At 44.8% G+C, this 22,945-nt stretch overlaps 1 protein-coding gene and 2 long non-coding RNA genes across 3 annotated transcripts in view; 2 read left to right on the plus strand and 1 right to left on the minus strand.

The window, feature by feature from the left end:
- The first annotated feature begins 7,352 nt into the window (after nt 1-7,352).
- On the plus strand, nt 7,353-7,824 carry LOC146894614 (uncharacterized). The gene is made up of 2 exons (XR_015001801.1): nt 7,353-7,579; nt 7,667-7,824. It is a non-coding gene; the product is annotated as an uncharacterized LOC146894614 (long non-coding RNA).
- A 4,648-nt stretch (nt 7,825-12,472) lies between these two features.
- LOC148122241 (uncharacterized) lies at nt 12,473-22,776 on the plus strand. The gene is made up of 3 exons (XR_015737684.1): nt 12,473-12,669; nt 21,838-21,929; nt 22,116-22,776. It is a non-coding gene; the product is annotated as an uncharacterized LOC148122241 (long non-coding RNA).
- Slc17a5 (solute carrier family 17 member 5) overlaps nt 14,876-22,945 on the minus strand; it is a 39,173-nt gene continuing 31,103 nt past the window's right edge. Inside the window, exons 10-11 of the mRNA XM_048435718.3 lie at nt 18,839-18,929; nt 14,876-16,862 (exon numbers count right to left, since the gene is read on the minus strand). Of these exons, the coding sequence (XP_048291675.2) occupies nt 16,725-16,862; nt 18,839-18,929 (229 nt within the window). The 3' untranslated portion in view covers nt 14,876-16,724. The remainder of the gene's footprint in view (nt 16,863-18,838; nt 18,930-22,945) is intronic.

The raw sequence follows: 22,945 nt of genomic DNA on the forward strand, positions 1-22,945 counted from the left end.
GTCTGCTGGTAATGGGAGTTTGCTTATCCAGCTTTTGGACAGCCCCAGCATCTACTGGGTCCAGGAGAGGTGTTGAAAGGCTGTGACGAATGACCGACCTGGCAGATTGTACAGGCAGTGCCTAACTTGTCTGAGAAGGGACTTCCCAGCCTCCCATGCTCTTCAGATGACATTTGCTGTTGTGCAGACTCACTTGGGGTGAGGGGTGAGAAATCTTTACCTCAACTTTATCGGTAGCTCCCACCACTGTGCCACAGAAAGACTCTAAAAGGGATCTGAAGAATCACTTAAATATCTTCCTGGTGAGGCACCACGGCAGAGAAACTTGAAGAACTGGATTCAGTGGTTAGCCCTAACCGTTGAGTGCTCTTGGATGTTCTGACACAGTCTGGCTTAAATAAAAGGAACTATTATTAATAGGGACAAGAGGTAGACCTGTCACTATGTAGAGTAGGCTGACTTTAAGCTTACGGTGATTCTCCCGCCTCCGCCTCCTAGGCAGGTATAATTATTGATCTTATTAAAGATGTGTTCTTTTTGTCTGCCTGTTCTTTCAGTCCTTGATGATGTCTTCCTGACCCTGGGCCTGACAGTTCTTGATTGCAAGACAGTTCCCACTAAGGCCCCACGAATCCGAATCCAGGCTTCTTTGGTACTACAAACCATAGAAATGTCTCACAAACAATTTGTTTCAGTTTGGTTGGCACAATGTAGGTCCCCAGGCTGTCACTCCTGGGCCCATACTGAGTATATTTTGGTTTGCCGGATTGTGAGGGGTTGGGGGATATGGGGTTGTGGGGTATGGTGTTGATCAGTTCAGACCTGCCCTGACCAAAATTAAGTCTGTGTGTTGATGGAACTTGAATGGGAGCTGGTCTGAATTAATTTGCTTTGCAAAAATGTAATACTAAATCCAAGAAATTTAACTCTCTCTGTGTGTTTTGTTTTTGGTGGTATTGGAGACTGAACTCGGGGTTTCATACATATTAACCAAGTGCTCTGGTACTCTACCACTGAGATGCAACCTCAGAATCCTCAGCATCCTTAACATCATCCTTAGCATCACATTGTCCTCTTCCTCCTCATTATCATCATTGATGGTTTGCTTTTTTTTTTTTTGGTGGGGGGGTGTTTCAAGACAGGGTTTCAGGGTTTCTCTGTGTAGCTTTGGTTGTCCTGGAACTCACTCGGTAGACCAGATCTTGCTTGAACTCACAGAAATTCACCTGCCTCTGTCTCCCTAGTGCTGGGATTAAAGGTGTGCACCACCACCCACCCACTTATTTTTTGATTTTATTTTTATTTTTTGTGCACTGATATGTTGCCTGCATTTATATCTATGTGAGGCTGTTAGGTCTCCTGAAACTGAAGTTACAGACAATTGTGAGCTACCATGTGGGTGCTGGAAATTGAACCTGACCCTTTGGATGAGCATCCAGTGCTCTTAACCACTGAGCCCTCCCTTTTTCTTTGTTTTTTTGAGACAGGGTTTCTCTGTAACTTTGGAGCCTGACCTGGAACTTGCTCTTGTAGACCAGGCTGGCCTCGAACTCAGAGATCCACCTGCCTCTGCCTCCCGAATACTGAGATTAAAGGCTTGCACCACCGCTACCCGGCCCCCAGGCCTAGTCCACTTTTTATTTTGAGACAGGGTTGTCTGGCTGGGCTTGCATGCCTCCTAACTCAGACAGACCATAGACTTGTGATTTCCCCTATCGAAGACAATCCTTCCCAGGTGCAAGGATTAAAAGCCTGTATCATGTGCGTCTTTTAAAGATGATTTTTATGCTGACAAAATGTTGAAGAATCAAGTTTCTGTTTCTTTATGTGTGTGTGTGGTTTTTTTTGTTTTGTTTTGTTTTGTTTTGTTTTGGAGACCGGGTCTCATGTAGTCTACAGTCACCCCAAATGTCTCCAAATTCTGGGATTAAAAACACCACCCCTGAAGTTTTCTTTGTTTTAAAAAATAGCATTTGTTTATTTTTATTTACATATGTATATCTATGTCTGTGCATGTGCACCCTGTCACTACAAAACAAAACTACAGTTTAATAAAGGAAAATTTTATTTTACCTGTTTGGTTTTACTTTCTTACTATGCTTATTGGAAAACTTAGCTGGGTGATGGTGGCACACACCTTTAATCCTAACTTTTAGGAGGCAGAGGCAGTTGGATCTCTATGAGTTGGAGGCCAGCCTTATCTACAGAGTGAGTTCTTTTGTTTTTTTGAGACAAGGTTCTCTGTAGCTTTGGTGCCTATCCTGGAACTAGCTCTTGTAGACCAGGCTGGCCTCAAACTCACAGAGATCCACCTGCCTCTGCCTCCCAAGTGCTGGGATTAAAGGTGTGCAGAGTGAGTTCTAGGACAGCCAAGGCTATACAAAAAAACCCTGTCTCAAAAAAAAAAGAAAGAAAAGAAAAGAAAAGATAAAAACCATAGAAGAACAAACCCAAATCAGAAACATTTAATCACATTGTGTGTGTGACTGCTTTGTATTTCTTTCTGAGAACTTTGGCTCAGATAAACCAGACTCTATTTCTAGAACTTGAGAAACACAGATCCCTGAACCAAATCAGGGATTATTATTATTTTATTTATTTGTTTGTTTGTTTATTTTTTTTTTAGAAGAAAGAAGTTTTCTGTTTTAAAATAATCAAGCCAGACTGGGCAGTAGTGGCACATGCCTTTAATCCCTGAGGTTGATCTCAGTGAGTTCAAGATCAGTATGGTCTACAAAGTGAGTTCCAGGACAGCCAGGACTGCTACAGAGAAACTCTGTCTCGAGAAAGCAAAACAAACAAACAAGAAAATCAAGCCAGATATAGTAGCATATGCCTTTAATCTCAGCACTTGGGAGATAGAGGCTGGCAGATTTTTGTGAATTTGAGGCCATCCTTCATAGATAGTTCCAGGACAACCAAGGCTACATAAAGAGACCGGGTCTCAAAAACAAAACAAATCAGTGCATCATCTTTATTGACAGGTACGTAGCAGAGAGGATGCATGGAAGGTAGGCAATGTGAACTACACCTTCGTGAGCTATTGATGACATGTGCTGTGCTAAGGGTTGTGTGTGAGAGCAATTGCTGACCGAGTATCAGAGATAAGGCTTGCAAGTCTGCAAGGGGTGCAGAGAAAGGCTGCAGGATGCTGATAAAGGGTGCAGATGCTGGAGAGATTCTGCCTGCTGTGCCAAGGAAAAGCCAGTATGAGCTGAACCTTGTTGGTAGATGAGGTTTCCACAAAAGAGGTTGGTTACCCAGTCACGGTGATATCACCTGGCAATCCCAGAATTTGAGGGGTGGAGGTGGCAGGAGGACCAATTCAAGGTCATCATCAGCTATATAGTAAATTTAAAACTAGCCAGGGCTATATGAGAACATGTTTCAAAAAACAAAGCAAGCCAGGCATGGTGGCACATCCCTTTAATCCCAGTACTTAGGTGGCAGAGACAGGTGGATCTCTGACTTCAAGGACAGCTCCAGGACAGTCAGGGCTACAAAGGAAGCTCTCTTTGTCTCGCAAAATAAAATAAGATTAAAATAAAATAAAAGAGAAATGGCTCAGGAGACATTCTAGGCAATAGAAAGTGGAGTTTTTTGTCTTTAAATAAAAAAGGTAATTTATTTTGTTTTGTTTTTAAGACAGGATCTCTCGGAACACAGATTGATCTCAAGCTAGTTTATTGCTAAAGCTGTCCTTAAATTATTGGCCCTCCTTTCTCTCCCTGCCTGGTAGGACCACAGGAGTGTACCAGCAGGAGTGTGCCTCCCTCCGCACCATGCTCAGTTTAAACTGAGTTTTGGTTTAGCTGAGGCTGCAGGAGAGAAGGCAGCTATCCCATTCGCTAATATGTAGCTACTTCCTATAACTCAAACTTTTCCAGTTTACCAAAGTCAGAAAATGCACAGCACTGACCCCATTCCTACAGCTCCCGAAATGTACAAGATTCATAGGTGGCTCCCCAAGCTTATATGGCTTATATAAACTGTAACAGTGGCTGGGGAGGAGGCTCTCAACCTGCCCAGCAGCAGACAAGTTGTACAGGAACTCGGAGGATGCTGCGTTTGTGATTTGTTACAGGAACTACGTAACGCTCACCCTGCGATGTGCATGCTTCCTGTGTCACATACGCCTTCTGTGAATACGCTCTTAACCACAGCAAGTAACCCAGTAAACTCGCGACTTCAGCTGGACCAGGGAGGAACTGTCGTCTCTTTGATTCCCTATCTGGGCACCAGAAAAAGTCACACAGCCCCCACACATCACTCTACAGCAGTGATGAGAATCCTAGCGGCCGTCTCATTCCGGGATGGTTCTTGGGAACATTTATTAGAGGCATGAGGCACAGCAAACACATTTTGGTGCGTAAACTAAGGATCCTAATCAAGTGGCATGAGTTCAAACTTCCTCAGGGAGCATTCAGAGGTCAGGTGAGCATAATGTAATTTTTGGTAGCATAGTTTGTACAGTTTCAAGTACCCATGTGTTTGAAATGAAGATGACAATAATGCCTGCTTCACAGAGTTATTGTGAAGACTTAATGAATTGTGCATGTAAAGTTCTTAAACACATTCCCTGCACTGAATATTGCTGAGTATTGCCATAAAGCACGTTAGTTAAGATGTCGGGCATGATGGCATACGCCTTCAGCAATCCCAGCACTCAGGAGGCAGAGGCAGGCTGATTTCTGTGAATTTGATCCTAGCCTGCTTACATAATGAGTTTCAGTCCAGTCATGGCTACATGGTGAGAGAGACCTTGTCTCAAAAAATTGGTCTGTTATATCTAACCACACTTTTCCCAAACACCATAAGAATGGAATAACCATGGGTATAAAGACAATGTACAGAGCCAGGTGTGGTAACACAGGTTTGTAATCCCAGCATTTGAGAAAGGGAGGCAGGAAGTCACAAACTCCAGGCCAAAAGAAAGACAGGGATGCTGGGTGGTGGTGCGCAACTTTAATCCCAGGACTAGGGAGGAAGAGGCAGGTTTATCTTTGAGTTCAAGGTCAACCTGGTCTACAGAGTGAGGTCCTTGACAGCCACACAGAGAAAACCTGTCTTAAACAACAAACAACAACAACCCCAAAAGAACCCAGCACCACCAGCCCAGGGGTGTCCCCACCCACAATGGACCCTCTCCCATAGATCACTAATTAAGAAAACGTCTTACAGGCTTGCTAACAGCTGGATCTGCCCTCTTCTCAGGTGACTCTAGCTGGCGTCAAGTTGACATAAAACTGGCCAGCACCATTCTGGATCCAGGAAATGAGGTGCAAAGGGACAGAGCAGAAAACACGGTATTCTTCTCATTCAAACCACCACACACTAAATAAATTAAAAAAATAAAATAAAATCTGGGTTTAGTTGGTAAGCCACATGGCCATGTCATCTCTAGAAAAAGGGGAAAGGTGATGAACTCGATATATACCAGGGAACTGGGAACTGATGGTGTATTATGGATTTGAGTGGTTGTAGAGATTGGAACACACAACGACCTTTTCCCCTGCTCCCCGCAATATCACATTTTATTTACTTATTTAATTTAACATTTTCCACTTATTTTACATACCAACTACAGTTTCCCCTCCCTCCTCTCCACCCACCTCCCCTCAAGCAACCTTTTCTAAAAAAGGATTATTATTATATATTTATTTATTATATATAGTGTTCTGCCTACATGTATGCCTGCACACCAGAAGAGGGTACCAGATCTCATTATAAATGGTTGTGAGCTACTTGCTATGTAGTTGCTAGGAATTGAACCCAGGTCCTCTGGAAGAACAGCCAGTGTTCTTAACATCTGAGCCATCTCCCCAGCCCTACACTTCTTCAGAAGGCATCCTGAGCTTGGGTACTTGACAATGAGCTGTTGTGGGCAGGGGCCAGGTGACGGCAACACTAGGGGAAGAGAGCATTGATCATCAAGAGCTTGCTTGAAGGCAGATCCTCCTTTCTCTAATAGAGTACGTGCTTTTAGTGACCTGGGATGCGTGGGCTCAGATTAGATGGGGTTCAAGCAGTGCTGGGACAAGAACAGCAGCCCTGCAGGTATCGGTGGGACTTACTGAGAAATTCAGAGCCAGTTTGTCTCAGCCTGGACCATTTTTCATGCTACATGCTGGGAGACGCCCTCCCACAAGAAAAGTTGGCATTCAACACGTTCTGTTGACATTTCCACCGGTTCTTTAAATAAATCCTTTTTGAGACAGGGTTTTGCTATATGGCCAGGCTGACCTAGAACTATGTAGGTCAAAATGACCTTGAACTAGAAAGCCCCCTGTCTCTGTCTCACAGGTGCTAGGATTAGGAGAATGCACCACCAAGCCTGGTTGCTATTGGCTTTCTCGATATTGGCCGCGACTTCTCGATTCCTTGAGAGTTCTGCAGAAGAAATTCCAAAGACAACACATTCTGTATTAAACAACTGTCGGTATTTTTTAGGAACCTCCTTCTAACTTCAGGGCCTCAGCCAACTTCTTTGCGGAGTCTCTGTTCCTGGCAGGAAGACAAATTCTTTACTGAGATCCCTGCTTGCCTTCAGCTATAGTGGGAAGTTAATGCCTAGGATGTGGTCAAAATAGAGATGGGGCCAGGTGGTGGTGGCGCACGCCTTTAATCCCAGCACTTGGGAGGCAGAGGCAGGCGGATCTCTGTGAGTTCGAGGCCAGCCTGGTCTACAAGAGCTAGTTCCAGGACAGGCTCCGGAGCTACAGAGAAACCCTGTCTCGAAAAACAAAACAAAACAAAACAACAAAACAAAAAACAAACAAAAAAATTGGGATGGGGTTCTCTTGATTTGATTTTCTTTTGTTTTGAGAGTGTCTCCATTTGTAGACCAGGCTAGCCACAGACTTGCAATCTTCCCACTACACCCTTTTCACGTGCTGGTATTCCAGGCATATGCTATCATGTTAGGCCCTTATTCTGTGCCCAGGGCTCTACAGTACGGGCTGGTCTCAAACTCACTATGTAGGTGAGGATGCCTCTGAAGTCCTGACCCTTAGTGCTGTATTAGGCAGTAATATTTTGAGACAGGGTCTATATAGCCCTGGCTGGAATTTATTATGTAGACCAGTCTGGCCTGGAATTCAGAGATCCGCTTGCCTCTGCCTTGTTAATGCTGGGATTAAAGTCGTGGTCACCACGCTTGGCCAGAATTGCTGTTAAGAGCTACTCTTGAATGAAATGGAGAAGCAAGGATCTAGAATCTAGAATGAAATGGAGAAGGATCAAGTAGGTCGCTTTTGCCTCGTGCCTCTGCTGCCCCCTGAGGCCAGAGGCGGGAGCGCGGGCAGGTGGCGGACTCCCGGGCCCGCAGTGACTTTCCACTAAGCTGCGCCGCTGAGCCCTTTTAAATGCCTTTCTTTGCACGTGGTTGCTGTGAGTCATCTCCTTTCCCTAGACAAAGAAATCTACGCTTTGCTAATCGGGCTTCCGGAGTCCGCTAAGGCGTGAGTCAAACTCGTGCTTCCCGAGAGCTGTAACCGCTTGCTCCTCTCCCAGGGGAAGCGCCCACCGCCAGGGTGCAAACCTGCGTTTCTATGGCGTCCGGGACCAAAGGACCCACGCGGTGAGTGGGGCACAGAAACCCCAGCTTCCGAAGAGAGGAGCATGTATGCGCTTTAAAAATTCGCTAAAAACTACATTCCTTCTTTAGACAGACGTGATGGCTCCACCGTTAAGGTGCTTGCGTAAATCCTGAACACCTGAGAACAGTCCCCCTGGGAAGACGCGAACCGATTTCAACAAGTTGCCCTCTGAGCTTCACACGGGTTTTAAATGAACGAATGAAAGAATACATAAATACATAAATAATGTTGTTAGCTGGACATGGTGGAGTATGCTTGTGAGACGGAGGCAGGAGGACCAGGAGTTCAAGGCCAGTCAGCTCAGTTTTAGGTCATTACATGAGAGAGATCCTATCTCGAAACAGAAAAACGTGGTTATTTTAAAAACGTAAAAAAAAGGGGGGGAGGGGAGGGCACTTATATTTTGGTAAGGAAGTGGAGGAAGAGGCAGAACCGAGGGACATCCTCCAGGGAAAGTAAATGTGGGCCATTTGGCAAGCCCTGCGGCTGATGTGAATATCAACAAGAGCCACTTTGTCCCCACAGTGACACTTTACAGCCCAGCCAAGCTGGGCGAGGCTGGAAGGTGCCAGCACTCAAAGCCCAGTGCTGCACAGCCCTGCTTTGGCCTTCTTAGCTGTTGGGCAGTTCTGGGTTGACTCGGATTTTTTTTTCTTTTTCTCTTAATTGATTTAATTTTTTCAAACATTTTAACTAAATAAAGGACCCAGGCCTGGTGGCATATGCCTGTAGTCCCAGCATTTGTGAGACAGAAGCAGAAAGGCCAGGGACTGAAGGCCAACCAGCCTTAGAGGTATGAGACCCTGTCTCAACAAGACAAGTTAAAAATACTGAAGTTTGGGGCTGGAGAGAGGGCTCAGTGGTTCAGAGCACTGACTGCTCTTCCAGAGGACCCTGCTTCAGTTCCCAGCATCCAGATGGCAGCTCACAACTGTCTATAATTCCAGTCCCAGGGGCCCCAACACCCATGGCAAAACACCCATGCACATAAATAAGTTAAAAAACTTCCCTCTACACTCGTCTTCCTACCTACTTAAGAAAAAAGATGTCAAAGAGAAAAAAAAACTAATCCTTCCTTTACTGTTCACGAATGTTGTTAACATTTTGCTCTGTGTTCATAGTTATTTCTCCCCACCCCCGTTAAGTCTGTTTTATTAAAGCAAAAGTGGAATCACCATTGTCAAGAAAAACAATCAAGGCCAGCCTGGTCTAAGAATGAGTTCCAGGACAGGTTCCAAAGCTGTACAGAGAGACCCTGTCCCGGAAAACCAAAACCAACCAACCAAACAAAAAACCGCTACCACCACCAAAAACCACCTGGGAACACAGAATGTCTGCACACGAGAGTGTTCATACCAGCATTATTTATTTGTCTATTATTCATTTATGTTTCTTTATACCAGCATTATCTAAAAAAAAAACCTTCTAAATTACATTGTGTGTGTGTGTGTGTGTGTGTGTGTGTGTGTGTGTGTGTGTGTGCACAGACCAGGCAAAGAGTGTTGAGGAGAGAACAATTTGTGTGCGTCACTTCTCTCACGGAGCCTAAGACAGCACAGGTGGCCAGGCGTTGCAGCAGGTAGCCTTCCCCACGGAATCATCTCTCAGCTCCTCACACGAGCATTATTGATAACTGCCTCAGACTGGAGAAACCCAAGTGTGCTCATCGAGGGATAAGTGTATAAATAAAATGGTATGACAGGATGGGACAGGCTGTGACATTAAGATCCTGTAAGAAAGATGTTGGCCACCATGACTCTCATCTGAAAGGCTCCCATTACACCAGCTGTCCACCGTAGCAACTCTGCCGACATGGAGGATGAGTGGCTGGTTGTAGGTGGGGGGGTGAGGGGGGGGCAGTGACTGCTGGGGGAGGAAAGACTTCTGCTTGCTTCAGTGAGATGTGCTGGGATTAGAAATCTGACAGCTGTGCAACCTGGGACCATAATAAAAGCCTTCGGATTCTGCACCGTGTGCGGATTGGGCTTGCTTGTACCAGAGCCTTCTACATGCTCGACAAACCTTCCACCCTAAGCTACACTCCCGATTTTAACTGTACACTCTCGAAAGGTGTCTTGTGTGGTATGTGAATGAGATCTCAGTAGTCACTCCAAAAAGTAATGATACTTGAAATATTATGAACAGTCCTCCAATATTCCCAATAATGATTCTCCCATGCTTATATTTTAATTACCAAAGTAACTCAAATGACCAGTAAAATATTAATGCAGAGGAAAGAAAATTAGAAAGCATCTTCCCCTGTCAACTTTAATACGTTGAAAATCCACTCACTGTTTTTTTATAGCTGTGTTTATTCTGGTGCTAGGGATCAGACTCTTGAGTATGTTAGATGAACATGTGTCTTTGTTATTTTTGCTGTGAAGAGACACCATGACTCTGACAACTTATAGAAGAAAGGGTTTATTGGGACTGTCTTCTAGTTTCAGAGGGTGACCATCACGGTAGAGAGCATGGTAGCAGGCAGGCAAACCGCCTGCATAGTAGCCGAGGGCTTATATCCTATCTGCAAGTTGGAAATAGAGACACACGGAGAGAGAGAGAGAGAGATACAGGGCATTCTGGACTTTTGAAACCTCAAAGCCCATCCCAGGTTGGTCTTGAACTCACAATCGTCCTGCCTCTGTCTCCTAAGTGCTGGGATCGCTGCCATGCATTGCTATACTTATTTGTTCAATGCAAGAGCACAGTTGTTTTATTTCTAATTATTCCTCTCCCTCATCTTACTCCCCTTCCCATCCTCTAAAATATTTATTGCTTACTCTCAATTACGTGGGTGCCCTTGGAAAACGGTCACGTTTTTGTATCTTTAGAGATGTTCACATGGGCCTGTACACACCTGTGACCCCACCACTTGGCAAAGTAGAGGCAGTGGAGTCAGGAACTCCTTTGTTACATAGTGAGTTCAAGGCAAACCTGGGCTACATAAAAACCCCATCTCAAACAAAACAAAATAAAACAACAACAACAACAAAACCCAAAATACAGAGCTAGTGAGATGCCTCTGTAAGTAAGGTGCTTGCTGCCAACTCTTCTAACTTGAGATTTGCATAGTGGAAGGAAGCCCACCACTAAAAACGTGATTTAAAAAATTTTTAAAAAGCCTGAGAAAATGTTTGGCTGTTAAGGCTAGGCTCACACCTAAAGCATAAAAGCAAGCAAGCAAACAAACAAACAAATCAAAACAAAAATTTCAACCCCCTGACCAAAAAAAGAAAGAAAAAAAAACACCCCCTTCCCCCCCCCCCCCAAAAAGCAACTTTCCCAGCACTGGGAAGTCAGCAACAGGAGGATTGTTATAAGTTCAAGGCCATCCTGGTCTATATAGCGATTTTCAGGCCAACCAGAGCTATATAGGGAGACATTATCATAAATTAAAAAGTTGCTGGATGTGATGGCTCAAGCTGATAACCCGCAGAAGTACGAGACGAATGCTAGGAGTCAGTCAGTGAGAGTGGTCAGTCAAGTGCTAGGCTAGCCTTGGGTACATAACGACACCATCTCAAATTTTTTAATTTTTCTGAGACAGGGTTTCTCTGTGTAGTCGTGGCTGTCCTGGAACTTTATAAATCAGGCTGGCCTTGAAGTCACAGAGATCCACCCGCCTCTGCCTCCTGAGTACTGGGATTAAAGGTGTGCACCACCACCCCCCAGCTAAAGTTTTTTGAAAGGGATATTGTGTTATGAAATTTTTTACTCAATATTTTTGAGGTCTCTGTGTGTTCTTAAATTACATTATTTCTTAGTAATATGACATTCAACTTATATTGTTGTGCTGATGGACACCTGTGGCGCCTTTATCTCTGTTACAATAAGCATGAACCTAAGCAAGCATCACGCAGGACATGTAAGTTTCGGACTCACATCTGGGCACAAAGACTTTTTTCTGTTTAATTGAAATATAGGCCACATTATAATGCTAGCACCTGTGAGGCAGAGAAAGAAGAGTTAAGATTCAAGGTCGGCTTGAGCTACAGGAGACCCTGTTTCCAAACCAACCTATATTCTCCCCACGTGGACAGAAACGCTCACCTCTGAACACTCTTTGCCAACACTTACTCCAAACTTCCCTTTCTTCCCTCAACCCATCTATCTATCTATCTATCTATCTATCTATCTATCTATCTATCTATCTATCTATCTATCTATCGATCTAGGCTTTTGGAGACAGGGTTTCTCTGTGTAGCTTTGGAACATGTCCTAGAACTTGCTCTGTAGACCAGGCTGGCCTCTAACTCACAGAGATCCACCTGCCTCTGCCTCCCAAGCGCTGGGATGAAAAGGCTGTACTACTACCACCGTCCCAGCTTCTTTGTTCCCTTTTTCTGTAGCGCTGTGGGTTGTGTCTGGGTCTCACTCCTGTGAGGCAGGGCGGTACTGCCGAGTCGGCAGCGCTAAACTTTTTCAGTCTTTGCTGCTGGGGAGTCTAAGGTGCTGTCTCACTGTGACGGTAGCGCTCTTCCCCTACTCTCGTTTCCTCTGGTCCCTAGGGACATCGCCCATCTCTTCACATGCTTGTTTGGTACATGGTACTAAGTGAGCCATCTTTCCGCAGCTCCTCATTTTCCTTCTGTGGGTTTCCAAAACTGGGTCTCAGGTGTTATACCAGGCTGGCCCCGTGAGCTCGCTGTGTGTAGCCACAGTGACTTGGAACTTCCGGTTCTCCCGTCTCATTTCTCCATTTCAAGGCTTGTGGGTGACACAGCCACCCCCAGCTTAGTTTTATTTCTTTTTCTTGTTGAGCTACCAAACGCTGTAAATGTTTTCGATGTTGACCTCCCTCCCACACTGAGAAGCTGCCAGCTCTCTTCTAGTCTGTTACCCATTAACTCAGTGCCATCTTTGAGTGACGGGATCTCTCGCCTGGCCTCTCCCTTACCTCCCTGGCCCTTGTTGTGGTCCGTGTTGAGAGCAGTCAGATGTGACACACAGAGCCGAGTGTAGAAAACAGGCAGTGCTGATTCCACACAGCCTATGAAACACCCTGAAAGGTGACAGCGGAAGGTGGCCAAAAGGATTGGGAACACTGCAGAGGGGAACACTGGATTGCAATGTAAGTGACCAGCTGCCAGAGACCAGTCGCTTGGGCAGGTTTCATATTATTGATCAAATTCTCTAGAACAGCCAGCTTTCCTAAAGAGTAGTTCCCTAAGGAAATCCCCCCCCCCCCATTCTTTGAATCTTTGAACTCACCAGGTAGCTGAGGAGTTTTTGAACTCCTGACCTTTCTGACTCTGCCTGTGGGAGAGCTGTGTACCAGCACTCCCTGCTCTCCTCGACTTTTAGGGAAATAAACAAATGGTATGTCTTTACCCTTCCCCACAGTCTCTGGCTAGTTACATTATGAGTTTTGAGGAAGTTTAGAATGTCATGTCTCCATCACAGTTGCCAAAAAAAAACAAAAAAAAACAAACAAAAAAAAAAACCAAAAAAAACCCATCCTGTATGGATTGCTATCAATCTCAATGAAACTAAAAGTCACCTTTCAGATTGCTGAGTGAAATTATAAAATGCTTTAGACTAGGATTGTCTGTAGTGAGCAGAGGGCAAACGACCATTAGACAGCCATGTGTGATCCTGACAGGAACCCACACTTAAAAACGCTATGGATGTTTCAGCATTCAGCCTAAATACGTAATTCTGTGTCTATATGTGGGTGCTAAGGTCCCCCCATCTCTAGAACCCAGAGGGCAGTCTCTGGAGGCTCTGGGCCGCTGTTGTAGTCGGTTGCGGTTGCGCAACCAGGGCTTCTGCTGCACTGGGGCTGGCTGTGTAGTGGAACTTGTTCCTTCCTCAGCCTCCAGATTAACTCAGAGCAAACAGACACCTGGAAAATCACCAGTGTTCTTCCTTAAGGCGGGGAAGTTGCAGCCTTTCACATCTTTTCAGACCTTGCTCTCTGCTGATGAGGGTCTGGAAATATCACCTGTGTTTTCCTTTAGAGGAACACTTAATAGCTGGCAGAGGCATTTAGATTCGCATATCTGTAAGAGTTTAATTCTTTGGCGGAGTGACGCATTCCTACTGCCTATGTGAGGCTGGGATGTGTTTCTGCTGAGAGGGTGCAGGCCACTTCCCAGTGATCGTCCTGCATTGAGATCTACTCTGTTTTTATTTTCTGAAATGACCTCATGTAGCCCAGGCTGGCCTTGAACTGGATGGGTAGCCAAGGGTGATCTTGAGTGGGTCATCTTGCCTTCACCTCCCAGATTTTTTTCTGTTTGGGGGAGCTCATTTCTAATGGCGCTAAGACAACTCAGGGGACCCACTTTGCAACAGGTGCTAAGTTCAACAGCTGGCCAAAGTCTGGAGAAAGACGCAAGGGCTAAAGCAAACTGCAGATCAGCATTTGTCGAAATTTCTTCCGTAAACCTGGTCTTTGAGGTCAGCTGGAAACTCATCTCCATAGGATTTACTTTTTATTTTCCTCTGTAGGGCACAGAGAAACTCTGTGTTCAGCAAGTGCTACATCGCCAGTGAGAGTAGTGATGTCTGGTGCTGCCTCACTTCCCACCTGGGGGTAGCAGAGATGCATTTACAGCTGGAAGGATGGTTTCAGGAGGATGTAGAGAAGGTAAAACAAGGTACTGGAGAGATGGCTCAGCAGTTAAGAGCACTGGCCGCTCTGCCAGAGGTCCTGAGTTCAATTCCCCTCAACCACATGGTGGCTCGCAACCTTCATGCCTTCTTTTGGCATAAAGGCATACATGCAGACAGGGCACTCATACATAAAATAATAATAATCAAAATATGTACGACAGTCATTGAGGACAGAACAGTCAGATACAAAAATTAATGCAGAGGGAGCCGGAGAGAGGGCTCAGACTTTAACAACACTGGCTGCTCTAGCAGAGGAACAGGGTTCAATCCCCAGCACCTACATGGCCTCCCACACCCAACTTGAACGCCATTCCAGGGCAGCTGATGACCTCTTCCGGCCTCTTTGGGAAGTCAAGGACAAAGGTGGTGCACAGACAGTGTATGCCGGCAGAACACACGTTCCATACACACAAGATAAACTAACTTAGAAACACAGAACACATGTACCCTACACGTGAGATAAACTAAGAAACACAGAACACACGTACCACACAGGAGATAAACTAGCTTAGAAACACAGAACACACGTGTCCTACACACGAGATAAACTAACTCAGAAACACAGAACACACATACCATACACACGAGATAAACTAGCTTAGAACACAGAACACACGTACCATACACACGAAATAAACTAACTTAGAAACACAGAAAGGTAATGCAAAAGGATTTATTTTGATGATTTATAAAAGAAACATCACATGGCAACTCAACCTATATTTACAAATTTAAAAATAAATTTATATAAATGTATTTACACCGTGTTAATTAAAATGTTACAGGTAAGTGTTGAACAGATACAAGAGAACATAAGGCAGGCTTTCGATGCTTAGGTACTTCTTACAGTATGTCCAACAACCAGCAGACCCTGGGCAGCAGAAGCTGCGGGAAGCTGGCTTCAGCAAGCATGGAAAAGGGGATTCACCAGCTTCACGTGCTGTGCCCTTTAGCGCTATTTTGCGATTAGATGGAACACAGTCCTAGGTAAACGCTCTATCGCCGAATCAAACCCTTGGTCCTGAAAGTCACTTTAAGCTGTAACCAGGAGCATAAATCAAGACAGACTGAAGAAAGATTTAAGACACTAAAAATCTAATGTGGCCAGAAAAACTGAATGTAAAAAGTCATACTCTGATTTGTGTGTAAGTCATTTTAATCAAGGATGCTGTTATCTGCCGCTGGCTGAGCGCTACACGTTTGCTTTGTGGGTCAACTGCCAGCAATTAGGCCTGGGTGCTGCCAAGGGCAGGCTGGCAGTGTCAAGACAGTAGCTGTGAATCCTTCTGCTCTGGTCCACTTAGGGCTTTATCTGCACATTAACAGCCACAGGGAAAGAGTGTCAGCTGAACACTTGGCATTGGCCCTGCACTTGGAAGCCACCTCTGATAACTGCTGGGCACTCCAGCCCTGAAGCCAGGGAGGGAATGCTTGGCAGCTGCCTGGGCATGGATCCCTCAGTCCAGCTGCCAGGCCAAGTCTGACAGTGGCTGGAGGCTTTATGGAGATGTTACTGAGACCTATGTATTAGGGAGAGTTGGCAACAGTTGTTATGAGGAAAATAGACAAAAACAGGTATTTAACACGATCTGAGATGATTTATCTAATTTAAGTAAACAAGTGTACTAGTGGGGGAGGGTCCATTTCAGCTTCGTTTATTAAACCAGTGGTTCTCAACCTTCCTAATGTGGCTGTGGCTCTTTAATACAGTTCCTTGCCAGGCGATGGTGGTACATGCCTTTGATCCCAGCACTAGAGAGGCCGAGGCAGTCGGATATTTGTGAGTTTGAGGCCAGCCTGGGCTACAGAACGAGTTCCAGGACAGGCTCCAAAGGTACACAGAGAACCCTGTCTTGAAAAAAACAAAAACAGACAAAAAATACAGTTCCTCATGATGTGGTGACCCCAACCATAAAACTGATGTGCTGTGACTTCGTAACTAATTTTGCTACTGTTATGAATCATAATGTAAATATTAGTGTTTTCTGATAGCATTAGGTGACCCCTGTGAAAGGGTCATTTGACCCCAAAAGGGGTCATGAACCACAGGTTGAGAACCACTGTCTTTTTTGTTTGTTTTTTGTTTTTGTTTTTTTTTTTTGAGACAGGGTTTCTCTGTGGGACAGTCCTGGCTGTCCTGGAACTCACTTTATAGACCAGGCTGGTCTCGAATTCACTGAGATCTGCCTGCCTTTGCCTCCTGAGTGCTGGGACTAGAGGCGTGTGCTGCCACTGCCCAGCCGAGAACCACTGTGTTAAGCTCTCCCTTATATCATGCTGCCTAACTTGCAACTGGGTAGGCAAACCCAGTATAAGGTCTGGCAGATATATTATTAATAATTAAAAACAGCTCATTTTAAATAATCTCGCAACTAGTAACATTTCATGATTACCTTAAAAATACCGGCACTATTTTTCTCACATAGAATGTTTACACATTAAAATACCAAAGGCACTTTCAGTTTACATGATAAATTAAAATACATTAATTATTATTTGTTATTGTCTTCAGCTTCTGTGTCCGTGGTGGTCATTGAGAGCCCAAGTTTGCACTTCTCCTTTGGCAAACAGTATGAAGAAAATGGCACCAAACACATTAATAGCAGCAGCGATACAGAAAACAGTCTGCCATTCCCTAATGGTGTTCTGGACAAGGAAGGAAAATGCAATGGAAGAGCTGGTTATACAAAAAAGGGTGATATTGCAAGGCTGTGAGAACAGAAATATCATTCATAAAAGTCTGAGCTTGGAATAAACCAAACGCCCAGCAGCGGCAGGATGGTGGAACACTTCTTTAGAGCCGTATCTAATGACAATGAACCAGTCGTACCGCTACAGACACAAGCAACAAGATAGACAGAGTGTAGACTGATGCCGGCTTCTACGGAAAGCTCAGAAGAGCTCACGGCTGTCACTGTTGGTGGTGAGGGAGGAAGGACAGTTAGGAGTCCTGCCTTGCTGAGGGGCAGTTCTACTGTGTGGGCCACAGTTGCCTGGATACATCAATGTCTGAATATGTGTTCGGCTCTGTCATTAGGGTTTGAATTTTTCTAATGTCTTGCGTAACTTGTGTTTACAGAACTAAGTTCTCTCCCATCTCCTCCCCTCACCTCTTCCTTTCCTTCCTCTCTCCAAGCTTTCGTCACATAGTCCTGGTTGGTCTCAAACTAGTGGCAATCCTCCTGTCCTAGCTTCCTGAGTGCTGGTTACAGGCAAGTGAAACTGTGCCTGGTATCCATTTACTTATTTGCGACTGGAATGATCACATGTGGTCTAGGCTGGCCCTGATCTTGCTGTGGAGCTCAATTCCTGAGCCTTTTATCAGCACTGATTCCCTAGCCAGCCAGGCCAATGTACTGAGTTCCAGACTAAAGATCTTCATTCAGTTCTATTATTCTGTCTAGTCCCCAAAGAGTGCTCTATGAAAACAGTGTATGTAAGTAAGTAAGTATGTATGTATGTATGTATGTGTGTGTGTGTATGTATGTATGCATATTTTCTTGTGCTGTGTTCCATTATGCCCAGTTTTATGATGGAGATGAAACCCAGGACTTCATGCCTTCCAGGAAAGCATTCAACTGGCCGAGGCACACTCCAGCCTGAACACAGTAAGCTTTCCCATCTACTAATGAAGGAGCAGGCAAAGCACCTGGCCTAAATACAGCCATTTTGACTTCAGACTTCATTTTACCTGTAGGGTGAAACACAGTTCAAGTTCCCAGGCCCTAGGGGAGCTGGGAACCTTCCAATGGCTGGTCAACCTCCTCTTTAGACAACAGAAATAGTCTGTTACGCTCCTTTTAGATATTATGGCTATTCCTAACAACAGAAAGAACAAATGGATCTGACTGGCTGGACTAAGAGGCTTACATTTGTGTTGGTTGACAATGACGGAACACACAAGGAAAGTCCCTAATCTTTGACTCCTGATTGGTGAAAACTGTAACTGTAACTTGGCAACAAACGCTTGTGGTTTATGTGCTGATCAACCCCGTTCTGCCCCTGCTCGGGACACTGCCAGGAGAAGCAAGGCTCCCAAGTCCCGCCCTGCAGCCCTGATTCATCAGCGACCTGCTTAGGTGGTAGCTTATTACAGACCCTGGGACCCATAAGTGTTGTCTACCTCCTTCCTTACGATGCTCAGCGGCAGGTGGAACACTAGGGCACGTGATCTTTTCAGTCACGGACCCATATCCCTACCAATAAAGCAGTGGTTTTCAACAAAAACTTTACTATATATTGTATTTTTGTCACAAAGAATTTCCTAAGAGGTTAGAGTTGGCTCAGTGGTTAAGAACACTTGCTGTTCTCGTAGAGGACCTGAGTGGTTTCCAGCACCCACACAATGGCTAACGACAGCACTCACGTGGACCTTATGATCTTCTCTCACTACAGGGCCAGGGCCAGAGAAGCCGATGCCCTCCCTCTTCTGGCTTCCCTGGGCACTGCATGCGCATGGCACACAGATACAACATTCAGGCTAAACTCAATATATATATATATAAATATAAATAAAATTTCATAAGAAATAAACTCAGAATTTTACCATTACAATACACTAACCTTGACAGAGGTGTGAAACTCCCAAATCTTTTTAGTTTACAGGCAAAATTTCTACTTACATCAGGGGTTAGGCTTTTAGCAATGATGGGCCCAATCATTCCGGGGATAGTGGCAAATGTGTTTGTGATGCCCAGGAGGATACCGGCATACCTGGGGAGACAGTTACACAGAGGCCTGGGTTATAGGTCATCTCCTTTCACAGACAGCTCCTCCCCTGACCCAGCCGAGACACTCTGTCTCCATGAATGACTTACTGAACCAGGATTTTATATTTAGCCAAAGCCTTGCACGTAGTTATGCAAAGGTCCAGGGAGTTTCTACTCCTGAGCAAAGAAATGTACCTTAGAGACAGGTGGGTCAGCTCGGCATAGAGCCGATAGGCAGAGCCTTTGGTGAGATTGCCTATATTGGGTTAGCAATGAAAAGAAATGACCACAAAGGCCCATAAAACACCGCAGAGAGTAACAAGGCCGATATGATTCCCTTTTCCAGGGAGCTTTTCTACATCTTGTCTCTGGATCTACTGGGAGCTTATACATGGAAATACTGTATTGCGGTACGGGGGGGGGGGGGGGGCACACCTTTAACCACAGCATTAGGGAAGGGAAGAAAGGAGGATGGGGGATCAAGAGTTTAAGGCAAAAGCTGGGTGATGGTAGTGCCCACCTTTAATCCCAGCACTTGGGAGGAAGGGGCAGGTGGATCTCTGTGAGTTCGAGGCCATCTTGGTCTACAGTATGAGTTCCAGGACAGACAGGGCTACACAGAGAAACCTTGTCTTGAAAACCAAAATAAAACAGAAAAGAGTTTAAGGCAAGGCTTGGCTACATACCAAGTTTGAGGTTAGCCTGGGCTACTTAAGATCCTGTTTTAAAACAAAGAAAGAAACAAATTACAGGTTGGGGATGAAGCTCAGTAGTAGAGCCCTGGTCCGGTATGCTTGTGGTCCTGGATTTCAATGTCTAGCATCTAAAAGTAGCTATTTCCTGGTAATGAAGCTGAATCCAATTTTATTTACATATTTTTTTTGTGTGTGTGTGCCACAGTATGCTAGCCGGGGTCAGAGGGCACCTTTTGGGACTTGGTTCTCTCTTTCCACCACATATGTTTCAGGGACCAGATGCAGGCCATTGTGCTTAGTGGCAAGTTTATTTACCCACAGAACCATTTCATCAGCTCCCTGAACTAAAAACTTCGAAGATTATATAGATGAGAAAAAAAATTAAGAACATAAAAGTCTATAATTCTTTCATATAAACATAATCATCTAATTAGCACCTTGGCAAATGTGTTCATTACTGTTTGTGTATGCTTATATTTCCAAGCATGTAATTAGACATGAGATCATATTAAACATAGTTTCACAATTCACTTGTTTCGCTAATTTGCTGACACTTAAGTTAGGTCTGCTCTGTGTGTGACGGAAAGATTTTTTTAAATAAGGTTGGGAAAAGTTTCCCAAATGCAGTGATTTATTTTAAGGGTAAATCTTAGGAAATCAGATATTCTTATCAATGCTTAGATCACCTGATGTGGATACTGTGAATTGAATTTTGGGTCAATTGAATTTGGGTCAAGAGTACTATATGTTCTTAGCTACGGAGTCCTTTCTCTAGCCCTCGCCTTGAAAACTCTCTCTCTCTCTTTTCCAAGACAGGGTTTCTTTGTGTAGCCTTTGGATGTCCTAGAACTAGCTCTTGTAGACCAGGCTGGCCTCGAACTCACAGAGAGCCACCTGCCTCTGCCTCTTTGGGCTACCTACCACTACCCGGCTGCTTTCTCATCTTTTTGGAGACTGGGTTTCTCTGTGTAGTTTTGGAGCCTGACCTGGGACTCGCTCTGTGGACCAGGTTGGCTGCTTTCTCATTTTAGATGGAATAAAAAAAATAACAATTTAATTCTGCAGTGCCTAATTCAGTTATGTACAAACATCCATATATTTATGCTTTAAGTCCCTATACAAAGCATATAATAATTTGGCCAAGATCTTTTTTGGCTTATTCCTCTCAGGGAGTACATCTTAAATTAACCCAGCCTGGCAGCACCTCTCCCTCCTCCCCCCTCTTTAGACCATTAGCACCTTGGCAGGAGGAGGAACCAGCTGCGATGCTGCCAGGCCTCCTCCCTGACAGATCGTAAGTGCAGACGAATGCTGTGAAATATTAAATGTCAGCACCACGAAGCCCATTCAAGTATTTATATATCCTCGGCCAGGAAGTGCCAGAGAAGACTGTGCCTGCAGACCGGAGCGCACGCTGCACAGACTCAGTTTTCTCTGGGACCGAAACGCGAGATTCCTGTGGACAAAACAACTGAAAAAAATCTATCCGAAAATCTAGACAAATCATGGTTTCACCCAGAGTACCCCTGTGATTCTGGCCAGCAGGACGTTGAGGGAGGGAGCTGCTACAAGTTTGAGGCTAGTCTGTTTCAAAATTAAACAAAAAAAATCTTAATTTCAATTTATGGAACGGCTTGGGAAAACACCATGACTATATTCATGTTAATTGGAATATTGGCTGTCTGTTGGGAAGCCTATGAGAAATGATTTATAAGCATGTCACATATGGTATCTCATAGTAAGACCAACCCCGTGAAGGCTGTGGAGAGATGGCTCAGGGGTGAAGAGCATTTGCTGTACCCGTGAGGATGAGAATTTGAACACCAGCACCCATGAGATAAGACAAGCAAGGCATCCCTGGAAATGCCTATAGGGAAAGTGGAGAAGACAAGATTGCCGGGGCTTGCTAGCCTAGTCAAGGTGTGAGCTCAAGGCTCAGCAGGGCCAGGGGAGGAGGGGCAGAGGACCTCTTGCTTATCATCTCTATCTGAGAGGAATGTTGAAGAACTTGAGACAACTGTTTTCTTCTTCCTTCTCTTATGGATAAGGGATACAGTCTGTGCAAAGTTCTAGGTTCAATCACGTGTGTGTGTGTGTGTGTGTGTGTGTGTGTGTGTGTGTATAAAGTTTCCCTGCCTTGCTTTTGTGAACTTATTAACACACTTGGGTTAGATTTCTTTTATCTTAAAAACAAACCAAAATTTTTTTCTTTACCAGTGTGTCCCAGAACTCGATGGAATATGAAGTTGAACTGTTTAAGCCTCTTCTGTTATAACAGACCAAGACACACCCATTTCTTCACCTCTCCCGTAAGTTCCTCTCTCTCCAGCTCCTTTCCCTGCTGGTGATGCTGGGAACCAACCCGGGGACTCAATCACAGTGAGGAAAGTGTTCCACTCCTGGTATATAAACAGCATAGATACACCCTTCCTACCCTTCCTTCCTCCTTCCTTCCTTCCTCTCACTGTTTTTTTTTCTTCTCTCTTTTGAGACAGGGTCTTTCTGTGTCACCCTGGCAGGCTGCTCTGGAGCTCTGTAGATCAGGCTGGCCTCAAACTTGGAGATCCGGTTGCCTTTGCTGGGAATGCAGGGATTAAAAGTGTGTACCACCAAGCCTGGCTGATATACACTGTTTTTTTTTTTTTCTCCTGTCTAACCTCTTTGCACTTTTTCTTCAGGCTTCAGTGTTATTTAAAGTCCCAGTCACAACTTTTTGCTTATGAAGCAGGATCTCACCATGTAGGCCATGCTGGCTTCAATTTGTTAGGTTTTTGAATATTAGGATTATGGACATGCTCCACTAACCACTGGAACAGAAAAAAGGTTGCTTTATTTGTGGCTCTTTCTTGTCTCCCACCACTGACGAGGTCGTGTCTGTTAGGACCTGCACAAATAGGTACTTTGTATTTGTTAAAAAGATAAATTATAGTATACTACAACGACTTAGTTTAAATTGGTTCATTCCTGACTTTGACTAAGCTCATATGCAGGCACTGAATCTTTTCCTAGTGTCACGTGGGGAAATGCGAGAACATAAACTCCACAACTATTTGCTGAGGGAATGGGAAGACAACTCGACTAGTGCCTCAGTTTCCAAAGTGTGAGAGGCTCGCCCAAGGATCTCAGCGTGTAGATCCTTGTTAGGTCTGTGGTGGAGCCCGGGATTCTACCGTTCATTAGCTCTCGGCTGACGGCCCGGTCTGCAGAGCATGCTGACAGGATTATTCAAACTTCCAACTTCTTCCTAACTCTGCTCCTGGGAGTTACATAACTGAACATGTGCTTCAACCGCAGTGTCTTCCAGATTCCCTTTTGTTTAACAAGC

The sequence above is a fragment of the Myodes glareolus genome, chromosome 4 (assembly GCF_982192425.1).
Source record: "Myodes glareolus chromosome 4, mMyoGla1.1, whole genome shotgun sequence".
Classification (NCBI taxonomy): Eukaryota; Metazoa; Chordata; class Mammalia; order Rodentia; family Cricetidae; genus Myodes; species Myodes glareolus.